Source organism: Medicago truncatula, chromosome 1, assembly GCF_003473485.1.
Source record: "Medicago truncatula cultivar Jemalong A17 chromosome 1, MtrunA17r5.0-ANR, whole genome shotgun sequence".
In the NCBI taxonomy this organism is placed as follows: domain Eukaryota; kingdom Viridiplantae; phylum Streptophyta; class Magnoliopsida; order Fabales; family Fabaceae; genus Medicago; species Medicago truncatula.
The window spans coordinates 32,002,609-32,027,612 of NC_053042.1; the positions used below are offsets into that span (position 1 = coordinate 32,002,609).

At 33.7% G+C, this 25,004-nt stretch overlaps 2 protein-coding genes across 3 annotated transcripts; both read left to right on the forward strand.

The window, feature by feature from the left end:
- The first annotated feature begins 1,347 nt into the window (after nucleotides 1-1,347).
- Nucleotides 1,348-10,767, forward strand: LOC11425051 (putative white-brown complex homolog protein 30). The gene is made up of 14 exons (XM_003590411.3): nucleotides 1,348-1,520; nucleotides 2,163-2,236; nucleotides 3,214-3,489; nucleotides 3,991-4,054; nucleotides 4,132-4,278; nucleotides 4,453-4,487; nucleotides 4,586-4,659; nucleotides 5,096-5,988; nucleotides 6,759-7,055; nucleotides 7,152-7,634; nucleotides 8,341-8,489; nucleotides 9,421-9,710; nucleotides 9,821-9,954; nucleotides 10,321-10,767. Exons 1-14 carry the CDS (start codon nucleotides 1,348-1,350, stop codon nucleotides 10,475-10,477), a joined length of 3,246 nt encoding a protein of 1,081 aa, XP_003590459.1. The 3' UTR covers nucleotides 10,478-10,767.
- Nucleotides 10,768-18,337: 7,570 nt separating this feature from the next.
- LOC11420792 (uncharacterized) lies at nucleotides 18,338-24,654 on the forward strand. Of its 2 annotated transcripts, none has more exons than XM_013612721.3 (9): nucleotides 18,338-18,490; nucleotides 20,418-20,491; nucleotides 21,316-21,415; nucleotides 21,874-21,926; nucleotides 22,142-22,244; nucleotides 22,343-22,959; nucleotides 23,660-23,884; nucleotides 23,961-24,017; nucleotides 24,214-24,654. In XM_013612721.3, the coding sequence occupies exons 2-9, from the start codon at nucleotides 20,441-20,443 to the stop codon at nucleotides 24,394-24,396; spliced, it is 1,389 nt and encodes a 462-aa protein (XP_013468175.1). In that variant the 5' UTR covers nucleotides 18,338-18,490; nucleotides 20,418-20,440; the 3' UTR covers nucleotides 24,397-24,654. The 2 variants fall into 2 exon arrangements, with proteins under 2 accessions (XP_013468175.1, XP_003590460.1); XM_003590412.4 differs by having other exon boundaries at nucleotides 18,339-18,490; nucleotides 23,657-23,884.
- Nucleotides 24,655-25,004: the final 350 nt, after the last annotated feature.

Here is a 25,004-nt window from a genome sequence, read left to right on the forward strand (position 1 = left end):
GTAGTTTTAACATCTCTTTGTTGTTCTTTACTTGTTAAGATGACTTAGATTGATCGTGATTGTGCATATAGACATGGAAAAGGACAATCTTGAGATACAAAACTTCTGTCATGGAAGGTTCTTGGTCGTCAATTACTTTTCACTTCTAAGAGACTAATTTAACAATAACAATAACCGTTGGGTCAAAGCTCCCCATTCATTATTAAGAGGTTGAGCTAATTTTACCCTTTTTTTTTTTTTTAGGATTTATTGAGAATTTAAGGGTTTTGAGTTTAGAGAAAGATGGAAGTGAGCATGTATTTTATTATATTTTTTGTTTAAGTGAAGATATAAAGATGGTGACGAAAATGATGAATGTGTTCATCAATATTCTAGGTATTTTATTTTTATTGACAAACATTTTAAGATATTTTTTTTAAGATATTTTTTTTGAGAAAAGGGGTTTATTATGCATGTTTTTACAAAATAAAGGACTGGAAAATAAAATAAAATAAAATAAAGGATTCAAGTATAACAAGTAAATAAAAAAATAAAAAATCTATTCTCCTTCCTAATCCTCTAATTGTCACCACTTTTTTTCTTCTTGATCTACTAAAGAGATGTGATTTATGATCAATTTTGATTTGAAATCAACCGTCCAAATTATTTTTCTTTATATTTCAGTTTAATAAATAATTTCCACATATTTTTCGTCTTCTTTTGTTTGCTTTATTTTGTTTGTTTTAATTTTCCGTCTTTATGTGGTGTGTTTTTCTATTTCCTTGTCTTAGCGCAATGTTTATTTGATTCATGTCAAAAGATTAGTTGTGATCAAGTGCATATTCAATCAATGACTTTTGTGTTGTCAACGTTGCAGATTCAAATACATGAGTATTCTGAGGACTTTGTTGTTTTTTGCTATTATTAACATGAATGTTGTGCGTTTATTCGTATATTATCCTTTTCATTTTGGTCACTTTGAATTTGTACTATATCAATATATTTTATCATCAATGTGAACAAATGAATATCGTTGTTTGTTTTTGTAAGAAAAAAAAAAAGGATTTTAGAGTAATTTTGCCAAAAAAAAAAATATATGCGTTTTTGTTTTGAAACGCAGGCCAAGTGTCCCTTGAAACCATCAGTAACTTACATAGCTCGAAGGTTGAGAAGCAAGCAAGCAAAGAAAAAGAAAGAATGCAAATCCATGAATCTAGGCAACCATTTCTCTCCGCCATTTCTTCATCCAAAAACCAACCAAGCCATTCCTCCTCCTTCCACATTTTCCACAAACCTTTCTCACCAATTTTTCATCATCTTCATGGCATGCTTTTCTTCTTCAAACGATTAATCCAAAAATTATGAAAAATGAGGAACTGTGTTTCCTGCATTGTTCTCTTTTTACTCTCTTTATCTCTGTTGCCAAAGATTCATTCCGCCCCTTCCTTTTTCACCGATGAAATCTACAAGGAACTTAAGAGTATCGCTGTTTTTTTGAATCAGGATATTAAATCCAGTTTAAGTTTCTGCATTAAGGATCCGTATGTCTACATTCACTTATTTAAATAATTTTTTTAAAAAACTCATCCGGACTAAGGACATATTAATAGGTGTCCAATCCCACCGTCCACCTGCGGGACCCATTTAAAAACAAAGTTATGAACTTAGCCCACATAGATTGGGGGGATAATCGAACCTTGAGGGGAGCATTTCAAGGTCCCAACAAAAACCATTGTGTCAATCCAAATGAGTTAGTTTATGAAAACAACTTATCACATATCCATATTTTTTCAGCTTATTTTCATAAGCTCTTTAGGATAGATTATGATAATAACTTATACATACGCACTTATATGATAAGTCTCATGCATATGCTAGTTTACCAGACCGGGCCTAAGCTTAACATGTGCACCTTTGAATGCATGTTAGCATCTATCAAGTACAAACACAAACACCAGACATGACATTGATACTCACAATAGCGGAAGTGGATGAATGTAACTACGTGTGTCATTGTCGTGTCGGTGTGCAAACATGTCAACAATTTAAAGTGTCGGTGCTACATAACTTAGTATCACTTATTGTAGACACAATATCACAACGTTTATGACATATGTAGTATGCAACAATGATTTTGAAGTGTCCATTTTTTTTGTTGATCATACTTTTTTACTATCTTTCAGGAAAAAAGATTGGGAGGAAGCTTTTGATTTTACAGGAAAGTTGGATTTCGTTGATTCTTGTGTTAAGAAAAAAGGTACGAGCTTTCATATTGATATTTTAGCATATGTTTGGTTTTGCACTGACAAGAATTGATTATGACTAAGAGTGAATTGAATGTAAATTATTTGTGTTTGGATATATTCATGTAAAAGTGAGCTGAACTTGAAATTTGTGTGTAAAAATTAATTATAGAATCAAAAGCTACAAATTCTAGCTTCAAGTAGAATCAATTACGAAGACAAAATCAATTCTACTCGAAAACAACCAAATATGTCAGAATCAATTCTACACTACCAGAGTCAATTTTGGCTCCTCTAGAAGTGGAATCAAACATAACCTTAGTATTTCACAAAGTTAAACTCAAACTTACAGAAAATTCTAAGTTGTTGTTAGGCAAAAGCTCATAGATAATTGTATGTATAGCACCCCCTCGCATTAAAACCCATTAGTCCTCCATATCTTATTTTGAAATTAAACATTTTTTTACAAGAACAGTAGCCAAAATTCAAATACAGTATTAGTATCTTTTGCACAAAGATAATGACTATTGATAGATAAACAATAGTGTGTAGAATTTACATGCTAGTAGGCTGTCTTTGGACCTTGGAATATGATAGGTAAGTGAAAAAATTGGACGTTTCTCCATTGGGATTACAGCTCAATAGTGTATAGAATTTAATATATTGGTTGTTTTTCGCATTTACCGTTCTCCTTATGATACAAAGAAGCCAGAATTCTCATAGATATGTGTTGCATGAAATTATGTCATTGAACCACTCAACTTTAGCAGATTTTCTTGATAGTATTTTTTTTTTTTTTTTTACTCTCTGTATGGTGCCAAAGTTGCACTTTTAGGGTAATTGAGGCATTGAAAACTTGTTGGCTGAGGAAATCTATGGAATAGTTGAGTCTTGCATTGTTCTTATATATCTTGTATAATGTTCAGCTTGACGCAAATTTCTGTGATTCATTTTATGCCAGTTCCTAAATACTATGTGATTTGATCGATAGGAGATTTCCGGGATCGAATATGTACTGCAGCTGAAATAAGGTACTACTTCCATGGTTTCGTGGCACAGGGAGGAGCATCATCTGAAAATTATGTAAAACCTAACAAGAATTGCAATTTGACCTCATGGGTTTCCGGTTGTGAACCTGGATGGGCTTGTAGTGCAGGCAAGGATATTGATCTAAAAAAGGACATAAAGGAAATTCCAAAGAGAACCAAAAACTGTAAACCTTGTTGCGAGGGTTTTTTCTGTCCTCAAGGATTGACTTGTATGATACGTAAGTATATGATACCTCTTGAAATATTACTTTTAATTAGGAATTATGGTTGAGTTTATGCTAATTATTGGGTTTTGTTATTGTTGATGCATGCACTATCATATACTCCTTCCATATGTGATCTCTTCCATTATTTCGGTCTTCTGATCAATTAATTATCTTTTTATTCAAGCTTCAGCACATAATATACATGTAACAACCTTAGAAAATAGGCATAGATCCTTCATTCTGTCCTAAATATGAGATGTGAATGCCTGAGATAATTGCATATATCAAGATAAACATATACCTTGTTAATCAAGCTGGTTGTTTGTCTATATATTGCATAAACAGACTTGCATTTTTTCCCTTCTGTTTTTCTTTTGTTAGTCATCATGTTAAATTCCATATTCTACAGAAAGTAACTTTTATTTCATTTAATATCTAAATTATCTTTTGTGGATGAGAATTCGCTGCTCAAGCATTACATTTTTAACCTTTCTCATTTTCCTCTGAATGAAGCTTGCCCCCTAGGTTCTTATTGTCCACTTGCAAAACTGAACAAACAGACTGGACTATGTGAACCGTAAGCTCCATCTTCATGTTAATTTATATCCATTGTTGTCCAAGTTTCATCCCTAAAACGTAAAAATGAAATTGCAGATATAGTTACCAGATACCTTCGGGAGAAACAGATCATGATTGTGGTAGTGCTGATATTTGGACTGGTGTGCTGAACAATAGTGATATTTTCTGTTCTCCTGGATCATACTGCCCAACTACAACACGTAAAGTTTCTTGCGATCGTGGGTATTGATTTGTCTCATTCCTCCTTTTGCTACAGTCTAAATTGTCTAAAATTCTTGTCACCAGATAATGTTCTCCAAAACTCCATTATTACGCAATGCTACTTTTCATGTCTATCACAACCAAACTCATTCTGATTGCTCAACATTCTTACTCATTATGCCTTTCCAATTTCAGATATTACTGCAGGATGGGTTCTACTCATCAGAATCGTAAGTCTTTTTTTGTTGTTACGTATATAGTAAGTCTCATTTATACACTCTGGAGGTTATTATTCAGAAGCTTAGGTTGTATTGTTCATTTTTTGCAGTATGCTCCAGTTTCAGCCAATGTAATCCAAACACAACAACCCAAAATATGCATGCTTATGGTGCTCTGCTTATTGTAAGTAGAATACGACATGGCATTGGATGAAATCATGCTTGCTTTGGTTCTTTTTCTCTTTAGTTTTTCTTCATTCTTTAGGCAATATGGAAAACTTCCATCCAACTTTACTTTTTCATTTTACGCTATATCGGGCTTTTTATTGCAATTTGGTTTTTGAACGATTATTCTTGATACATAGATTTTATGCTTTGTCTTACAAACAGATTATTAATTCTTTTGTTCCTTTCTCATCTTTGTCCAAACTCTGGTGTCTTTTCCCGTAGTATGAAAAAACATAGTAGGAGATCGGCAGAAAAATGACCCAAAGTTTACTTGCTTTTCTTATATATGCATATGTTATGAAAGGGCGTGAAATACTTTGAAATTTTTGCCAAGCATTTCTTCTCTCTATTTCTAGTTTATAATATTTAGCATCATTAATTTCCCTTTGTAGGTTGGATTGAGTACTGTCCTGATCTTCATTTATAACTGTTCTGATCAAGTTCTAGCTACACGAGAAAGAAGGAAAGCTAAATCAAGAGAAGCTGCAGCAAGACAGGTGAGAGAAACTGTACAAGCTCGAGAAAGGTGGAAGTTGGCAAAAGATGCTGCTAAAAAGCATAAGTTGGGATTAACGCACCAGCTATCACGCACTTTTTCTCGCAAAAAATCAGTAAAGCAAGGGGAGCAAGCTAATCCTGCTATGAGCAATTCAGGTTTGCCACCTCCTCCAGCACTGGCATCTGCAGCTATAAAAGGCCAAACAAAGGAACCTAGCAACCTTACTAAAATGTTGGATTCCTTTGACGACCCTAATAGTAATGAAGGATTCAATCTAAAGATTGGGGACAAAAATATTAAAAAGCAAATGCCAAAGGGAAAAAATTTACATACGCAAAGTCAAATTTTAAGATATGCTTATGGTCAGATTGAGAAGGAGAAAGCTCAACAAGAGAAAAACAATAACTTGACCTTCTCAGGAGTGATTTCAATGGCTTCTGAAGTTGAGGAGGATATTAAATCGAGGCCTGAGATCGAGGTAGCTTTCAAAGATGTAACCCTTACTTTGAAAGGGAAAAGAAAACATATACTGAGGTGTGTGACAGGTAAAATCATGCCCGGTCGAGTTTCAGCTGTGATGGGTCCCTCGGGAGCTGGCAAAACTACATTTCTTTCTGCCCTGGCAGGGAAAATAAGAGGATGCACTATGACAGGCTCAATTTTTGTCAATGGAAGACCTGAATCCATTCACTGTTATCAGAAAATTGTTGGATATGTGCCACAAGATGATATTGTGCATGGGAACTTGACGGTGGAGGAAAATCTTCGTTTCAGTGCAAGATGCAGGTACCCACTTTCCATGCAGAACTCAATTTGTACATTTTTATTTTCAATGCTTAAAATGCATGTAATTTGTTTTAATGTTCATGAAAGGAGTAATCCTTTGTATAAGGGGAAACCCTCGTTGGAGATCACTCTCCCCTACACTTTTTTATTCACTCAATAAAAAAGTTGCTTCTTTCCATGTGCTTCTGTTACTTGCTTCTCTTTATTTGTTTGTATCAATATTTTCATGTACAACTATGTTTGGTATCTGTTAAATATAAGAAAAATGTCCTATATTATCTTGAATTATCTCATATGATTAGTTTCTTATTTTAGAGTATCTCTTAAGATAGTGTTTCCATATTACTTAGTTATTATCATGATTTGTTTTCCTATTTATTTAGGATTTGGAATCTTGTCTTAAGAAAAATGTCCTATATTATCTTGGAACCTTAATTTTTCACAACAACCCTCTCATTAGTTTCATACGGAAGACGTTGATAAAATCCATTAGTTTTGGGGTACTGAGATAGCTTAGTCTAAGTATGGTCTAGTAATTTCACAAAGCAAATATGTTATATATGTTTTTGAAGAGACTGGACTATTGAATACCAAACTAATACAATTCTACTAATTCCAATTAAACAAGAAATTAATCATGAAGCAAAAATAAATCTCAAAACTAATCCATGTATTTTAACGAAGTCTTTGTATTTTTCTGTTGATTCTATTGAGTTTTTACCCTTTTCTAATTTTTATTTCATTTAAATGTCTGCTTCTTATTACTGGAGACTATCTGATGACATGCCAAAACCAGATAAGGTTCTGATTGTTGAAAGAGTAATTGAAACCTTGGGACTCCAGGCAATAAGAGATTCCCTTGTTGGGACAGTAGAGAGGCGAGGCATATCTGGTGGACAACGAAAACGTGTAAATGTAGGGTTGGAGATGGTTATGGAGCCTTCATTGTTAATCTTAGATGAGCCTACAACTGGTCTGGACAGTGCATCTTCCTCTTTACTGCTGAAAGCACTTCGTCGTGAAGCTGCTGAAGGGGTAAATGTTTGCATGGTACTTCATCAACCAAGGTAATGTCACCAGAGTAATTAAGCATAGAATAAAAATGTTCTTCAAACATTCTAACATAAAGTTAAAATCTGACTTTTTATTTTGTTGTGATACAGCTATACTTTGTTCAGAATGTTTGATGATATAATATTTCTAGCAAAAGGTGGCCTTACTGCATATCACGGACCTGTAAAAAAAGTAGAAGAATACTTTGCCGGCATTGGTATCCCTGTTCCTGATCGCGTGAATCCTCCAGACCATTTTATTGACATTCTGGAAGGTTTAGTGAAACCAAATGAAGGTGTGACTTATCAACAACTACCTGTCAGATGGATGATTCATAATGGTTACCCAGTACCACCAGATATGCTTCATTATGCTAATGAAATTTCTGCTTCGTCTTCCTCAACTGTAAATCATGAAATAAAGGGTGCTGATGATGCTGCTGATCAATCATTTGCCGATGAGTTTTGGGAGGATATGAAAAGTAATGTGCAGTTGCATAAAGATCGTATAGAGGCAACCTTCTTATCGACTAAGGACTTATCTGGCCGAATAACTCCTGGTGTAGGTCGGCAGTATAGATACTACCTTGGGCGGTATGAAATTCTATGATTTAATATTGATACAATTGCCCTTGCAGCCAATTAATTATCGAGGCTCGATTTCTAGTTTCTAGTAACCAGGCTTCTCAGCTTTTGGTTCCTATAAGAAATAATTACTAACAACTACTAATTACTGTTATTGTCATTTAAAGAAAGCTGAGTTTTGATGAGAAATAAATCTGAAGTATCACTTATGTATTTCATCTCATATAAACAAGTAAAAGATATAGTGTAGAGTTTTCATCATGAAACATGAGATTTAAGTTAGTCTAGTCTTTGTCCGTGTTAAATATGATATAAAATCATTTTTATAGCTTAAGCTTTTTGGATTGTTATTTCATGAGATGGTTGTTAGAATATTTTGGTCTTAAATATGGTATAAGAGCCTTTATGACCAAGCGGTCTATAGAGTTCAATTCTTAATAACAAATTGGATTCCAATTCAGGTAGGTAGACCTATACAGTCAGTGTCCATGTTTCAGGCCTAATTTACTTTTGCATGAGGCCATTTTAGAAATATACTGTAAAAAATCTTATGTATCTTCATCTCAATGGCTCAAATTTTTGGATAGTTGATTAATGATTGTTAAACTTCATAGCCTTTTTTGAACAAATTGAGTTGTTTGTATTTTAACTTGGCACGAATGATTTACTGTGTGAAGGACATTGATTATTTATCAACTTGGTCCGTTCCTTTCAGGGTTGGTAAGCAGCAGCTGCGAGAAGCAAAAGCACAAGCAGTTGACTATCTCCTTTTATTAGTTGCTGGTGCTATCCTGGGAACTCTTACTAAAGTAAACGATGAAACATTTGGATCTCTTGGATATACATATACTGTCATTGCTGTATGTAAGTTTGAAAGCTCCCTGTTGAATTAGTCTCCTTATTGAGCAACTAAAACTGAACCACTCTTTTGTGTCTTTGGTTAATTGAACATCTAATTTTAGATTCTTGTAAAAGGTTATGTGGTTTTTACATTATTCAACTTTTGTCATAGTTTCCCGTCAAAAAAATGATATGGCCAGAGAAAAACGTTTATAAGGTGAAGACATCCCTCACCTTACAAGTCGATTTTCAAAATTATGGTAGGGACTTGGGTATTAACTATTAAGGGGTGCCCAGGTCCCACAGAGTGGTATGCTCTGTAGCACCGACACTTTAGATCGAAGGTGTCTCTGATATGCGACAGTGTCCAACACCGACAAGATGCTAACTCATGTGATTCACATTCAGTCACTTTTATTTTCTTAAATTGTTACTAGTGTGTGTGTGTGTGTGTCATTGTTAGTATCGTGTCCGGTGTTTGTGTAACTGTCGGTGCTTTATGGGTAGTATGGGATGTTCAGTGGAGCATTAAGTGACTTGGTTCTTCCTCCTTGATAGATAGCTTTTCAGGAAGGGTTTCCCAAGTGGTTAGATACTTATCAGAGACATCCCTCCTTATAAATCAGTTTTATGGAGATGGTGGGATTGGTCCCCCGGATTAGTCGGTCCTTGGGCCGGATACCAACAACAACAACAACCAAGTCTTATCCCACTAAGTGGGGTCGGCTACATGGATCAAATTACGCCATAATGTTCTATCATAAACCATATTTGGATCCATCTTATTTCCTTAGGCCGGATACCGAGTTAAAAAAAAACGGTTTTATGGAGTTGAGTTAGAGCCAATCAAAATTCTAAAATACTTGTTAGAAAGAAGAAAAACAATTGATTGATTTTTGTATTGCTGAAAAGCATTCTGTACATTTCTTCCCTCATAAATATTACATATATGCAGCTCTACTTTGCAAGATTGCAGCTCTGAGATCATTTTCTATGGATAAATTACAATACTGGAGGGAGAGTGCATCAGGGATCAGCAGTCTAGCTCATTTTTTGGCCAAAGATACAATTGATCTTTTCAGTACAATCGTCAAACCTCTCATTTATTTATCCATGTTCTACTTTTTTAGCAATCCAAGGTCAAGCTTCGAAAGTAATTATGCGGTTTTGGTATGCCTTGTATACTGTGTGACTGGCATGGCATACGCATTAGCAATTTATTTTGAGCCTGCTCCTGCTCAGCTGGTATGGATCGTATCAGTTTATACACATTTTCTTACACATAATTACTGATAATAACTGCACTTACGTCGTTTTTCTTTTCTTCTTGTGTATTGTTTTTTCAACACTTGTAGTGGTCAGTGCTTCTCCCTGTTGTTATGACTCTCATTGCAAACCAAACAAGAGATACTACCTTTATGAAGATCCTAATTAAAATGTGTTACCCAAAATGGGCTTTGGAGGCCTTTATTATTGCAAATGCTGAAAGGTATGTTTTAATTAGTGACTTCTTATTCCCCTCAGTTTAACCAATGACAAGGTTACTAAATTAATGAAACCTCATGAATCATGATTAGATGTGAAAAACCAAGTTCAGGTGTGGGATCATAGCATCAATGCTTTTTCTGTTGATATGTATAATTCATGCATTGCCCTCAACCCCTCACTACTACTTTTGGACCTTGCTTAACATATTTTTGGGTAATAATATACCCAACTTAGGAAAAGACAATATCTTACAACTGTTATAAAATGTAAATATAAACTTGAAAATACATTGCTCATGTTAGGATATAATTGCATTTTACTAATCTAGCTATATAATACTATTTCAATCTAATATTTTTTTCTTCAGGTACACCGGCGTATGGCTGATAACTCGTTGTAGTTCACTGATGAATAGCGGTTATAATGTCAATGATTGGCCTATTTGTCTAGCTGTCCTCATTTTTTACGGTATAGTTGCTCGTATTGTGGCCTTCATCTGTCTCATGATCACCCAAAAGAAGTGATTTAGGTAGGATATGAATGTTGAAGATGTCATTCACATGTGTGTTATCAGCTAGGGATAGTTTCCAATTTTCCACCAGAATACATGATGCTAGATTCAGTATTTGGGATTAGCTGTTACTTGTAATTATAGGTTGTTTTTAGGTTAAGAACTTTTTTTCTTCCTAATACTAATGCCTATCTCTGTGTAAGTAAAATTTGCTATGTTCTTACCCTATAGTTCACCTGAACAAACAAGAGTTAGTTTGTAAAAAATGTATAGCAGCAAAGGATACATTATAGAGCACTTCATTTAAATCATTCCATTAACTCTGTTATTCATATATTATATACTCACTCTGGACTTCTTTACAAACGAACTTAATTATGTTACTCTCTCATAATAATTATCACTTTTGCATTTTTTCTTTGATTCAAAATGATTGATTTTGATATCAAAGAAAAAAATTGATTGACTTTAGAATACAAATACCGAAATACGTTTATTTCTTTGCCACTAATATATCTTTGTTTATTGATTTCATTCTTCTTAACTACGATTAATAAAGATACTCAAGTAAATAATATTAATTTTACCATTAAAATCAACCCAACTAACTACTCTATCAAAAATAAAAACAACCAACAAATAATTTTCTTAAGAACCACATACAACTCAAATACAACAATTAAACGGAGGAGTAGTTAAGTTCATTTAATTTTATTGAATTCGTATCTTACAAAATAAAAGAATAACATACATTGCTTAAAGTATCCTTCATGGTATTTATTAAATATATCATCATATGTAATGATTCCTTTCATTATTAGCAACAACCAAAAAGTTAAGCTCATCACATTTAACTTATTTTAAATTACAAGTGAATGGTATTTTTAAAGCTAAAAAATCATTCACTATGATCATCTCTTAACTAATTTTCTAGGTTCGTTTTGGTCTTATAAATACCACACATTATTCTCTCTATGTCTAGGTTCATTTGGTCACATTTAACTAATTTTCTAGGTTCATTTGGTCTAATTTTAAAACAAACATTACTCTTTTAACTAATTTTTTAGGTTTATTTGGTCTCATAACTAATATTTCTGCCGTTTTGCTCTCGATTATGCTCTCGTCAATCAATTCGGTCATCTCCATCTATTTATAACCCCTAACATTTAAGGTAGATCTACATTGTCGGTGGTCCGCCAAATACCTCATTAATTTTTTAATTTTAACCATTTTTTTCTTTCAAAAAAGAAACCATTGGATCTTGTAGTTATGTGTTGAATCTAATAGTCAACCACAAACACCTAATTTATTTTACTTTTCTTCATCTTCATCATCAACGGTATCAATCAATCCCAAAAAAAAAAAATCAAAAATTGTTCACTTCAAACTCAATAAGAAGTTGCTGAGAGACTTGTCATGGATATGAGTCAAATGGAGGCTGAGTCAACTCTAACCTAAAATCCAAAAAATTTATCTCTTCAACTCCATTTTCAAGGTCGACCCTAGTTTTTTAGTGAGAGAAACTCCACCTTCTCTCTAGGTTCATTAGGGGTGGGAATAGGACAGACTGCTCGTCAGGGGCCTATGGCCCGACCTGCTGAAAGCTCGGCCCGACCTAACTCGTTTAATAAAAAGTTCAAACATGAGCTTTTTAAAAAACCTATTAATTTAAATGAGTTAGGCTTAAGCTTATAAAAAAAACAAAAAAAAAAAATATCAAGCCTATCAGGTCAGCCCGTATATGAGTATATTTCATTTTCCCTAATTTATTATTTATATAGTAATACAAAACAATAACAATTCCTTCAAATTATCATATTAAGTTGCTGAATTTGGTGGTATCAATATAAAAAAAAAAAAAAAAAAAAAAAAAACACACTTTAAGATCGCAGGGACGAATTTGGTGGTATCAATAAACTCTCAATCATGGTGAGATTCCACTTTTCATCATCAATAAAAAGAACGTGTAAACACTCTTTATAAAATCTATGTAAACGTTCTTTTTTACAAATATTTACTCTCAATCATGGTGAAGTTCCACAATTGTACAAGTAACGCTTCTATCAGTATAATGTAATTCACACTTCCCTTGATTGAGACAATAACATTGGCAATAACCACTCCAAATGAATATCATAGAAGAGTTATAAGAGTTAAATGAAATTAAATCCAAATATCATACATTTCTTTTTTTTGACACGATATCATACATTTCTTAATAATTTATAAACACGCGTGTGTGTGTATATAATTGAAGTTTGCGACTAATGTAAGATTTTCTAAATGAAATTAAATTATTATAATAGATTGATTTGTACATAATATATTATGTATATGTATATTTTTTTAACATTATATATATATATATATATGAGTTTGCTAGAACACACCCACTAATTTTTATGTGGGAGTGTTTTAGCAAAGCTACACCTTAGGGTGTATTTAACCACTTTTTAGTTATTCATTTACTAAAATACTCCTTCTTAAAAATAAGTGGGTGCCTATAGGATTTGCTAGAACACATCCACTTGTTTTTTTTAGAAGGTGTGTTATAGTAACATACACCTTAAAGTGTATTTATTAACTTTTTAGTTATAACTTGCTAAAATACCCCACATATATATATATATATATACTATTTATCTTTCATTGTGAAGTTCACATTTCAAGTTTGAAGTTATACAAGACAAGCTATATGTCATCAAAAAATCATAATAGAAGGTTTGTGCATAATATACACACGTGTATATTGATTTATGAAATCATTCATGGGAACTTCTACGGTACACTCAAAAATTTTAGTGTATCGGTATTTTTGTTTCACAAAACTTATAAATTAACGATTATTTTTATGAAATAAAAAGTTATTTGTCAATATTTATATTTTAGAAAACGTCATATCATTGTTTATAAGGATCATATTAAAAAATTTATATTTTGTTATAAAAAATAATCAATATTCATTGTTATGAGTAGTAAAAATTAAATTTTATTTCGTCGAAGCTTTTGGTAAATAAAATTTAATTATTATAGTTGTCAATGATAGAAAATAATTATTTTTCTTCAAAAAAACAATTAATTTATTATTAATTTAATGAATTGGTGTACCGATAACCCAAATTTATTGGATGTACCATAGAATTTGCCTTCATTTTACACATATTTACATTATTAAGAGACTCGGTCAAGTCAAATGTGTCGATTGCTTATTGTCTCATTAGAATTTGATAATCATGAAAGCATTTCATAAGCTTGTGTGCAATTGAAAATATAACTCTAATTGATTACTCTAGTTTGCCAAAAAAAATATTGATTATTTAATTTATATCAAGCTTGAGCCAAAATTGAAATTATAATAGGCCTAATTTTTTTCATATGTCATTGAAAAAGAAAACTCATTAATTAAATTTGAGTTTTTGCCATTTTTGGGCCATATTAACAAGTATCCTACCAATATTAGTTAAGAAATAAAAAAAGGAGATAAATGATAAATTTTATGTGGAAAAAATCAATTTCTAAAGTTTCAAGTTGTTGAACATACAATTCTCAAAATAAAACTTGTTTTTTGGACTACTTAACAAGTGGCCCTTTTTTATATTGATTAACGGAATCCTTCATTATTAATAAAAAAAATTGAGTTACACACTAATAAAAAATCTTAGCCGGGGGGGGGGGGGGGTCATTATAAAAAAAAAATTGCAACTGCAAGTAAATAGCACGTTGTAGGTGACGATTCTGGCACAATGCATTTATATGATTTACTTCTTTTTTAAGTATGCCTTTATTGTTCAATTTTTTTTTTTTTTTCATGTCACGCATGCATGCATGCACAGGTGCGCGCACACACGGAGCATATCACATGAAAATAATTTTTGTATGTGAGAATAACAAGAGTTAAATGGAACTCAAAAAGGGAGAAGAAAAATAAATGGTACTAGTGATGGAAGGAAGCACATGAATGAATGAGAGAAGTGAGTGTGAGTGAGAATGGTCACAATATTGTGCATGGTAAAATTTAGAGAAAAGAAAGTAAGAAATCATATTGTTTCAAAGAAATGTACCTATGGAGGAAGATTATAAGGCCAATACTTTGAATAAGATACTACATAGTGGTGGTAATTTTGTTTTTTAGATGAGCACAATATTAGTATCATTGACATGAGGCCCTAACTCTCAAGTTGAGCCATTATATATTAGTATCATTGACATGAGGGCCGTTCACTGTTACACCCTCATCATTGACCAAAATCTAAACGTGATTTATTTTCCTCCCTGTTGATGCGACAACATGGAAGAATTTTGAGTTAATATCATTGTCGCCTACCCAATGTAATCTGCTTCTTTGCAACAACTACTTTGAATTTTGAGTTAGCGCCATCTTCTTGGTTTAGTAACCCAACACTTTTTTTGAGTTATTTAGAACCTCTCCCTCGCGGCCTCAATTTGGTAGCCCATGTTTCTTTCCATTTCACAGAGACAAATACACATGTGTGTGTGCGCGCACACACTTTGAAGCGAGTTTTGATTCTCTTACCATATTTGTCACAATCTTCATAACAACATTATAATTCTATGATTAGATGTTCAGACATTTAATTGTCGCACATACTTTTGACACCTTATGATTCGGGTTCCTCGAGAATCTTATTTTTCAAACTCGAACACTCGAGCATTATGGACAAATTTTGATTGATAAAATCTCAATGTAAGTGAGGAGTGGTTTGACCGATCAACCACCACATTCAACAACTTATAGTTCGGAAAAATATTGAGCCAATATTAAGTGGTGAGGCTGTGATCTAGTTTTTCTTCAACTAGTTCTAGAGCATGATGACTTTTAATCCAGGTGAATTCATAATTTTATATGAACAAAATGATAAGGTTGTAATGTTGGATTGCACCCCCCCACCCCCCTTTCGTTTTGAGATAGTAAGTCATTAAAATCTCCTGCAATGCACCACGAGTCAAAAGTGTCAAAATATAAATCTATAAGAATTAAGAAGATCCTAAGAAGCTCTTCATTTTTCGAGAAGCCATAAAATTGGTAAACCACAAGTGAGAACCATATGATACAACAACCTTTCAGTTGATGAAGTTTGTAGAGTAATTGATGGTACAATATGAGATAGTGTGATGCCAAAGAATTGCCAATCTACCGCTTTGACCAATTCTATCAACCGCGCAAAAGTTGGTTGAAAACCCAATTTATTTCGAACTTCTTCAATTTTATTAGTCTGTACCGAAGTTTCAAGGAGAAATATGACATCTATGTATATTCATAAGGTATAATCTCTTCCCTTGAATCTTTGTTTAATAATTTTTTTTTGGGGTAGGAGTGAGGATAATAGGAAAATATCTTGGATAGGGTGGCATAATGTGTGCCTCCATAAGGAGTTTGGAGGTTTGGGGGTGAGACAGTTGAAGGAGTTTAATCAGGCTTTGTTAGGAAAGTGGTGTTGGAGTATGCTTGTTGATAGTAGTGATTTGTGGTATCGAGTTTTAGTCGCCCGTTATGGCGAAGTAGGTGGGAGGTTGGAGGTTGGGGCCGGAGTTATTCTTCTTGGTGGAGGGAGGTGGCGAGGATTAGGGATGGGGGCGGTGTTGTTGGTGGAGGCTAGTTTGGGGAGTCTGTGTCGAAGAAGTTGGGGGATGGTTCCGATACTCTGTTTTGGTTTGATAAGTGGTTAGGGTCGCCTACTTTGTGAGTGAGGTATCCTCGGCTGTTTGCTCTTTCCGAGAACAAATTCATTACAGTGGCGAATTTGTTTTCTTTTGGTTTTGAGCAGGGGGGAGGCATGGAAGTGGAGGAGGAGACTGTGGGGGTGGGAGGAAGAGGAGTTAGAGGAGTGTAGGAATTTATTGCTTGATGTTTATTTGTATGCTAATGTTTCAGATAGGTGGGTTTGGTTACTGGACCCTTCTGAAGGGTACTCAGTTCGTGGTTCCTATCATCTGCTAACTACAAAGGATACTCCTATTGCGTCATGCATCATCTTTGATTTGGCATAATCAGGTGCCGTTGAAGGTTTCTATCTTTGCCTAGAGGTTGCTTCGTGACAGATTGCCAACTAAGTCCAACCTGGTCTATAGACAGGTTATTTCTTCAGAAGCTTCTTTGTGCGCCGCTGATTGCGGCTTAGTGGAAACAACACAACATTTGTTTTTATCTTGTAATATTTATTCATTGTTTTGGCCCCTAGTGCATCATTGGTTGGGCATTATAGGTGTCGACACTAATGTTATAACCGATCACTTTCTTCAATTCGTGCATCTAGCAGGTGGTGGCAAAGCAAAGCGGTCATTCCTTCAGCTTATTTGGCTATTGTGCGTGTGGATCTTATGGAATGAGCGCAATAATAGGCTTTCCAATAATGTTGTAACTCCTCCTATGCCTAGGTTGCTAGATAAAGTGAAATATTTGTCTTTAGCCTGGATGAAATCCAAAAAAGTTGCCTTTAAGTTTGGCATAGATATGTGGTGTTCATGTCCGTTTCAATGCTTGAGCATCACTTAATGGTTTGTTTGTTGGTTGTGTAACTGCTACTTTATTCATTAGGTAATTCTTTTGGCACATCTTGTGCTAGAGGAGTTGCTTTATGTGGTTTATATATATACATATATATATATACCATTTTTGCTTGTTTAAAAAAAAATTAAATTAAATAATATATTTATATTTACTTAGTTATATTGATATTTATAATTTATAATATCAAAAATTCAAAAATCCATTCCCCATGGGTTACTTTCCTGACAATATTACACTTTCTAATGTTTTTCTTCTTCTTCAATTAACAACTTTGTACACTATTCGAAGCAACATTACAACTATAACATGTTTTTTTGTTGATGAGAAAGAAACAAAAAATCGCAATAATCTCTACATCAGACCACTCTTCTCCAAACTTTTGACAAGAGATCCATCTTCATGTTTTCTCATTTTAGAAGCGGGGGAGATTCACGTTCTACCCCTATTCTCCTCCCCCCAATTTTCATCTTCCGATCTTCTATTACCTTACCTTATTCACTTTCTATTTTCGCAAATGGTTTCTTTGAAGGTTACAAACTAAATGATCCATGACACGTTTAAACTAGACAACATTTTTTTTTGTCATTTCAGAAGAACAAGAAAATCAATGATATGTTTAAACTGTACAAAAAGATCAACGACACATTGAAATCCCAAATATGTTACATGACAATGTTCAAAGATCTAAATAAAACCCTTACTCTACTATTAGGACAAAAGAAAAGCCCGACCCAACTAACAAAGTTGCCGAAATTGTTTAGCGGAATGTTGTGACGGGATTCGAATCTTAGCTCATGCGTGTGACTGTGAGTTTGTAATGACTCTTTTTATTTCATCAATTTATTAAAAAAACGTTACTTTACTTGTTTTTGGTCTAACCTTTATCATTTTTTTAATCAAACAGTGTGGTGGTTGAAACTCATATTTTAAATATAAAAAAAATAAGATGTCCGAGATTCGAAGCTAAGCTTTTATTAGTTGCTTAATTTCACTTAAAAAAGTTCGTGAAAAGCTACTTGTGACTTGATAGTGGAGTGAACACAGTGTATATGATGATGACACGAGAAAAACGCAACGTAACGACGTCGTTGAGGCAAGTGGGGATGAGCGTTTGACAGCGTTAAGACTATATAGTCATCGTCGCGTGTAAGATGGTGACTACCAAAAACAAAACCAGTGAGCGGCGTACGCGTGTCCTTTCTCTGCGGACTCGAATCGCGCACAATCCCGATAACAACAACAATAATTAACATTATTTTTACTGCATTAACAATGAAAAAAAAAACGATTAAAATCACATTTTAATTTAGTTTTCCATGAAATAAATAAATAAAGCGCGTGTTAATTAACGAGTCCGTTTCGTGTCGCCTTTTGGCGGTTTTAACCTATTTGTTTTCGGTTTCGAACATTATTCATTTCTCTCTCTTCATTTTCATTTCGGCACTCACTGTGGCCTGTGGTGAAAACCTAGTTTCTCTTCGCCTTCTCTTCTTTCTGGTTAGATCTCGATCTTCACTTTTTTCTTTTCACATCGATCCATTTCTTTTACGTTTTTTCTTATCATCGTTCTTCGTTTCTGTTATCGTAATCACTCTGCATGCACTTTCTTAGTACCACACTGTAACAACCTATTTCACTGTTTTTGTTTTAATCCATGTTTCGATGCTTTTTTTACTTGTTTATTAAGTTCCTCTTCGCATAATGCTGCCAATTTTTTTTTTTTTTTTTTTAATGTCGGTTGTGTTTTAGTTTTAATCTGGATTATGTTTGTAATTATTGATGTGATTTAATACAACCAGAGATGATTTTGATCGTTAGTTATTGTTAGTGTGATTGAGTGTGTTGTGTTTGAAGCAAAAAAAAATAAAAAAAATAAAGTTAATTTCATTTAGGTTTTTCAAGTTGTATATTTGGTATGTCAAATTGATGAAATGTAGTCCCTAAAAGTAAAAACAGTCTATTTTGTCGATCGGTTTAATTAGTTCCGATGAATCTGGATTGCAAAATAGAGATTAATTAGACTGTTAGACGAATTTCTGGTAACATGTTTTACCTTATTGTGCCCTAATCAATGTGCCACGTCAATGTTTCTAACTTCTTTTGAGATGACATCGACTAAATTGATTGACGGTCTTCAATTTTGGTGATTAATTTACCATTTGATAACTTTAACCGTAGCATTGCAGTTTTGAGGACACAAATGATACTAACAATATTTGTGTCGAGGAAGGAAGGAATATTTATTGAGTCCCGAAGGAATAATAAACATGTCAATTGTACTTTTTTGTGGCCAACGTATGCTGTTCGGCCTTAGGGTTTTTCTGTCAAGGATGTGCAAAATGATGGGCTGGCTCTGTATGTCGTCCAATAGTTCTCATTTCTCTCTTTTTTCATCTTTTTTCGTAGCATTAACTCTGCATTTGGACAATGCAGAGGAAAAAATGTGTTTGGTTTCCATTGAGTTTTATGCGTGTGAATAGGAAACATTGACAAAAAACACGCAGGTAATCAATCAGAGATATGAAAATTGAGTATTATAGAAGCAATTAGACGAGCTTTTATTTTGGTTCTAACATCTAATATAATGGGTTCTTGGTTCGAAAAATCATTTTATGGTATTGCTTATGGACTAGATTTGCAGTAGGAATACTGATCTGAGCCGAGATTCCAAAATATATGTATGACCTCACTTCCAATGATTAATGTTGAAGATGTCCTGCGCTGGCAATAGAGGCTGGGAGTGATTGAGAACAGTTGGGGTCCCTGCAAGATGTATCGATGCTCAAATAAGCTAGGGGGCTTAAGGTGAATTGGATGAATGCTTTGATGCCACTCATAGGATCATTAGATTTGTTTGTGTAGATGGAATGGTGGTGCATCAATCATCATCATGCATGAGCAGCGGTCCTCATGATCTAGTATGGTTGAAATGTAGTTACAGAGGCGGGTCCTCAGTATAGAAAAGGCTATTCTTGGATTAGTAGGGACTAGGGAATGACGTTTAATCCCATGTAATCAGGTCTTACCTTAGGCATGCTTGGCAATAAAAAAATACAAAAATTTGATATTAGTATACACACATTATTGTCTCAGAGATATACAGATTAGCTAGTCAGAAGTTACATTCTTCCAAATACTCTTGTATGATTGCATAAAATAATTTTTCATTTTTTTTTGCTTTTCATCCAAGTTTGCACAAACAGTTTTACTGTGACTGCTTATTATTTCCAAGTTTCCGTCCTACAATTTGGATACCCGTGTAATGTGTATATCTTTCACACATGAGTGAGATTTTGCAATTTTAGTTATGCACACATATATGTTAATGATATAGCATGCTTCTCTTCTTGTCTTCATAAACATTTATTTTATGTGTGGGTATGCACAAGAAAAAAGAGTAAACTAATGCACATTAAAATTGCAGGATAATATTCAAGAGAATATGCGATGGATCGGGAAGAATATTTGCGCAAGTGTTCCAATATGAAATGCCAAAGAGTAAGGATTTTTTATTGTCACACCTCTAAGCTCATTTATCAAATAATCTATCATATTATGTCCCATTCATCCATAATTTGCCACATTTAAGCAAGTATGTCTGTTCATATATGAGTATCTATCTCATAACTGTATCTGATTATGAAAAATATCAACTATTTTGGAATTAAGAGGGATTTGCAAGTTGCAACTATTGTAATTCATTTCATGGATGGAAATAATTCATCACAGTGGTCCCTGTGTTTCGATGACTGTTCCAATTTTTACATGCTTGAGTATGCTATAGAAATTTCATTATTGTAAAACATTAATATGCTAAACATTAATATGCTAGTTTAGGCTAAAGATTATGACCATTGTTATATTCTGTGAGAACTTACTCAGTTTGTCAGAGCTGATTGTTGGAAAATGTGTCTAATGGGAGATTGTTGAGATATGTACGGTATATTAGTCATGTAGGGAATTTTATTCAATTTAAATATCTCCATTATATTCTAGGATCCATATATATGATGTAAAAGAGCTGATTAGGAACTTGGAAATAAATCTCCACAACAACTACTACCAAGCCTTTTCCACTAGGTGGGATTGATTACATGGATGATTTGATGCCGTAACATATTTAAGTGTTTGGCCTTGATCTTCAATATACTAGATCATCACAAGCTTCATATTTTGACAAAAGTATTTTAAAGTTGTTAATGCGTGCACACTTGTGTAGATTTATGTCATTGTATATCCTTTACTATTTAAATAAACTGCAAGTGCCCATATGGTATCGGTTAAAGCATAATATTTATGAGATTTCTTTCAAATTTTCCTAGGTTCAGCTTGATGAATCATATGTGCCCTCCCTTCAAGATGATGAAATGGAAGTTGAGCATTTGCTTGAAGAACCTAGAAATGATCATGTTTCATTGGATGGTATATTGTATTTAATGAGAATAAGTATTGATAATTCTGAACTCTCAAATGCCTAAAAGTTGTTCTTTTTGATTTTGTCACTCAAGTGTATTTATTAGTAAATGAAGTTTAGTTTGACCATTTGTGTTAATTTATTTTATTTTGCCTGTATCTTGTTGATGAAAAATGGAATAAGTGAAATAAAATGCTGAGGTGAAAAATGGAGAAAGCAAGATTTATGAGAGCCTGAGTATTGTTGATGGAGATAGCTAGGAGTTCAGAACTAATGTTGCATCTTCAAAGAAATCAAACATTTTCTTTACCTTTAAAATATAATGTTTGGTTAGATAACTTAATATATTTAAGGTGGATAAAGATGTGTTGGTATTTTATTATATAATATTTGCTTTCATGCTTTGGCAGTTATTTCCTGTTTGCATGTATGTTATATCTCACACTAGTGTGCTTACGTTAATCAGGCACTTTAACTTCTCATACCGCTTTGAATGACAAAGATGATTTGGAACTAGAGGTACTTGTCTAAACTCGGTTACTGTGGGGGTGATATTGAAACTAGTAGTTCCTGTATTTTTCAGTTAAATCTGCATTAAATTTATTACTTGTGGCTGGAGTCTATCCTTGTGCCTAATCTAATGTCAATTGCATGATATATCCCTGAATCCGTTTAAATTGCTGTGTCCTTTTGTGTGGTTGAGAATATATCTTTGATAAAATATATACTGTTAGGTCCTTGATGGATTCCTTGGAGATGGATTCCTGGATGATGTTGACATCAATGATCTTGAAGGAACTGATGTTTTCTCCAATGCATGTGGAGGGTATTTCTTGGGTAGGCTATCATAATGCTATATTTTACTATGATGCTTTCATAGGAAAAAATGATTAGTTTCTGTTTTTCACATTGTAATTTATTTTCCCAATCAACAGATTTTGATTTGGCAAAGGTTGAGATACTAGAACATGGTGCTTATGAAGACTCGCCTTTGGAAAATTCAAATTCAGAAAGTCATTCTCCAGGATTTAGTGGCAGTAGCACTGTTGGTGGGATATCAGAATCAACAAAAGCACCCAATAGTACACAATCTAAATCCGAAATTAAATCTCTGGATGAGACAGTCATCCATGATACACATGGTGTCTTCAGGAACAATCCAAGTCAACCATCAAATGTAGATTGCATGTACAACATTTCACTTGATATACAGCATCTGCATGAGTTGAATAATGGTTATCCTTTAGCTGGTAGTATATTGTCTTGTAAGAAGGAAAATGTTACTGTTGAACAATGTCAATCTGCTCCACCTAGAGAGAAGAGATTCCGAAAGCCTACTCAGAGGTATATTGAAGAATCTTCAAATTTGAAGTCAAAAGAAAAAGTATCAACTACTGGTGTAAAACGTAAACGGCGGACTGTGTCATTAAGCAATGAGTTCCATACAAAAACTAAAGAATTGAAAGATATTCCAAGCGACGAGTCTAGTAGTGGGAATAGTGATGTGACACTTTCTGAGTTGCAACGCTGCAAGAAGCATCCAAAGAAAGAGGTACTATTTTCTTTTTGGGGTGTCTATCTGTATATTTCCTTTAGTAAATTAAGATTTTTTCTTTTCTTTTCTGAATAGCTTCCCTTTTGTATTGCCATTAAAAAAAAAAAGCCCCCCTTTGTAGTCAGATGGAGAGTATCTGTATAATTGTGAATGTTTTAGTTTTACGTTTTCTATGTTCTGGTTTCGGATACTTCTGTGTGACAACAATATTTGACGATTATGCAATCTATCTATACATTTTCTTTGTCAACTTGTATTACCTGTAAATCTAGTTGAATGACTCCTAATGAATTGATGTGTGAAGTATGTTTTAATTTTTATGTTTGCCATGAATTTCCTTCGTTATGCTTCCCTCCTCTCTCTGCTTGAACGGGGGCTTGGCTTCATTGTACATGTTTTTCTGTTGCAGTATCTTTTATCATCTTCATTGTGGCAATACATTTTTTTTTATAATTAAAGCATGATATTCAAGTATAAATTCTGCAATTCTGAAGGTCTACAACTGATTTTGTAATTGGACAATTTGAAACAGATACATGTGTGTTTTATACATGATTAAGTTGTTCTTATGTTGTGAATTATAAATTTAGATATGATAACTGCATATCAATGTAAGGACCTAATATTCATGTCTAGTGGTCTGCAAATCTAAATTATTCTCCATTGTTTGATAAAACAAATTGTTGTTTTATAGAAGCTCGAGTATGACTATGAGCCTTTTTCATCGGAAGAGTCTGAGGATGAACATTTGACACCAAAAAGAGGCAGATCAAAAGATCGAAGAAAGAATCAAAGGATGTGGACAGTCTCTGAAGTGACAAAGTTGATTGACGGCATATCTCAATATGGAGTTGGTCGATGGACTGATATACAGAAGTTTTTGTTTTCTTCTGAAGGCTACCGAACTCCCACTGATGTCAGGGTACTGTACTGAACTTCACACATTTCATTTGTCACCTTTCTTCCAAATTTGTGTTTTCTAAATATGATTTATGCAGGACAAGTGGCGTAACCTTTTAAGAGCCTGTACTGCACAGAAATTCAGCAATAAAGAGGTTAGCTTTCTATTTTCCTTTTCTGAAACTTTAATCTGTTAATCAAAACTTCACGAATCATAGGAACTTCAGTTGGAGTACTAATTACTTAATGTGACATGGTGTACTTCACTGAGCTATTGTCCGTAAATATGCCATTTCGCATCAAATTTATTTTGAGGATAAGTTAATGTAAACAATCATTTGGTGATTGTAGGATGAGCAAAATGATGAGACTGCCCCGCGGATCTTACCTTTTAGTGTGGCTAGCCGAGTGCTGGAATTGGCTCAAATTCACCCATACCCAAAGCGACGAAACAAAAAGAGATTCACCAGTGAAAGCTATGGTCCATCTAGTAGTCTTGGCAAAAGAAATTTACGTAGGAAGAAGTGTACTTAGAAGCAAAACTCCATGTGTAAAACAGTCCAGTGAATCCATAGTCAAAAGAATCTTGTTGAAATTTTGGTATCACATTTGCACAATTTTCTTCTTTCATCAAGTAATTTCTGCTTGTAAATCTACAGAGGCATAGAAATTTCAAATTGTGAACTTGAGGAATCATTGGTTAGCCTGCAGAAGTTTGCAATCTTTAATGCCTAACCCCTTCAGTATTGTGATTTTCTTGGTGGAATTAACCTATTTATGATGCTGTACTTATGTGTTAGTGGGCTATATATTTTTATGTTCTTGAAATACCCCTTCAAATATACTGCGTATAACCGAAGTGATTTGGGAAGTAGAAGTTCTTCCCAAAACAATGCTATGAGCTTCATGTTGCTACATTTTAGCTGAAGGGAGTAGCAGTATCTATCCCTTAAGTTTGGCAACTAAGCCTCCAGATTCTCAAAAGTATCAAAATATCTCTTAAAACCACCTTCATTGAGGAATTCAACTTGGGCAATAGCGCTTGCATCATAATTAACGATGATGCTGGCTGTTTTGGCACTTGCCCCTCCGGTTCAGGATTGGTGGTTCACTACCACACGTGCTGTTTGTTTTGCTGCTTC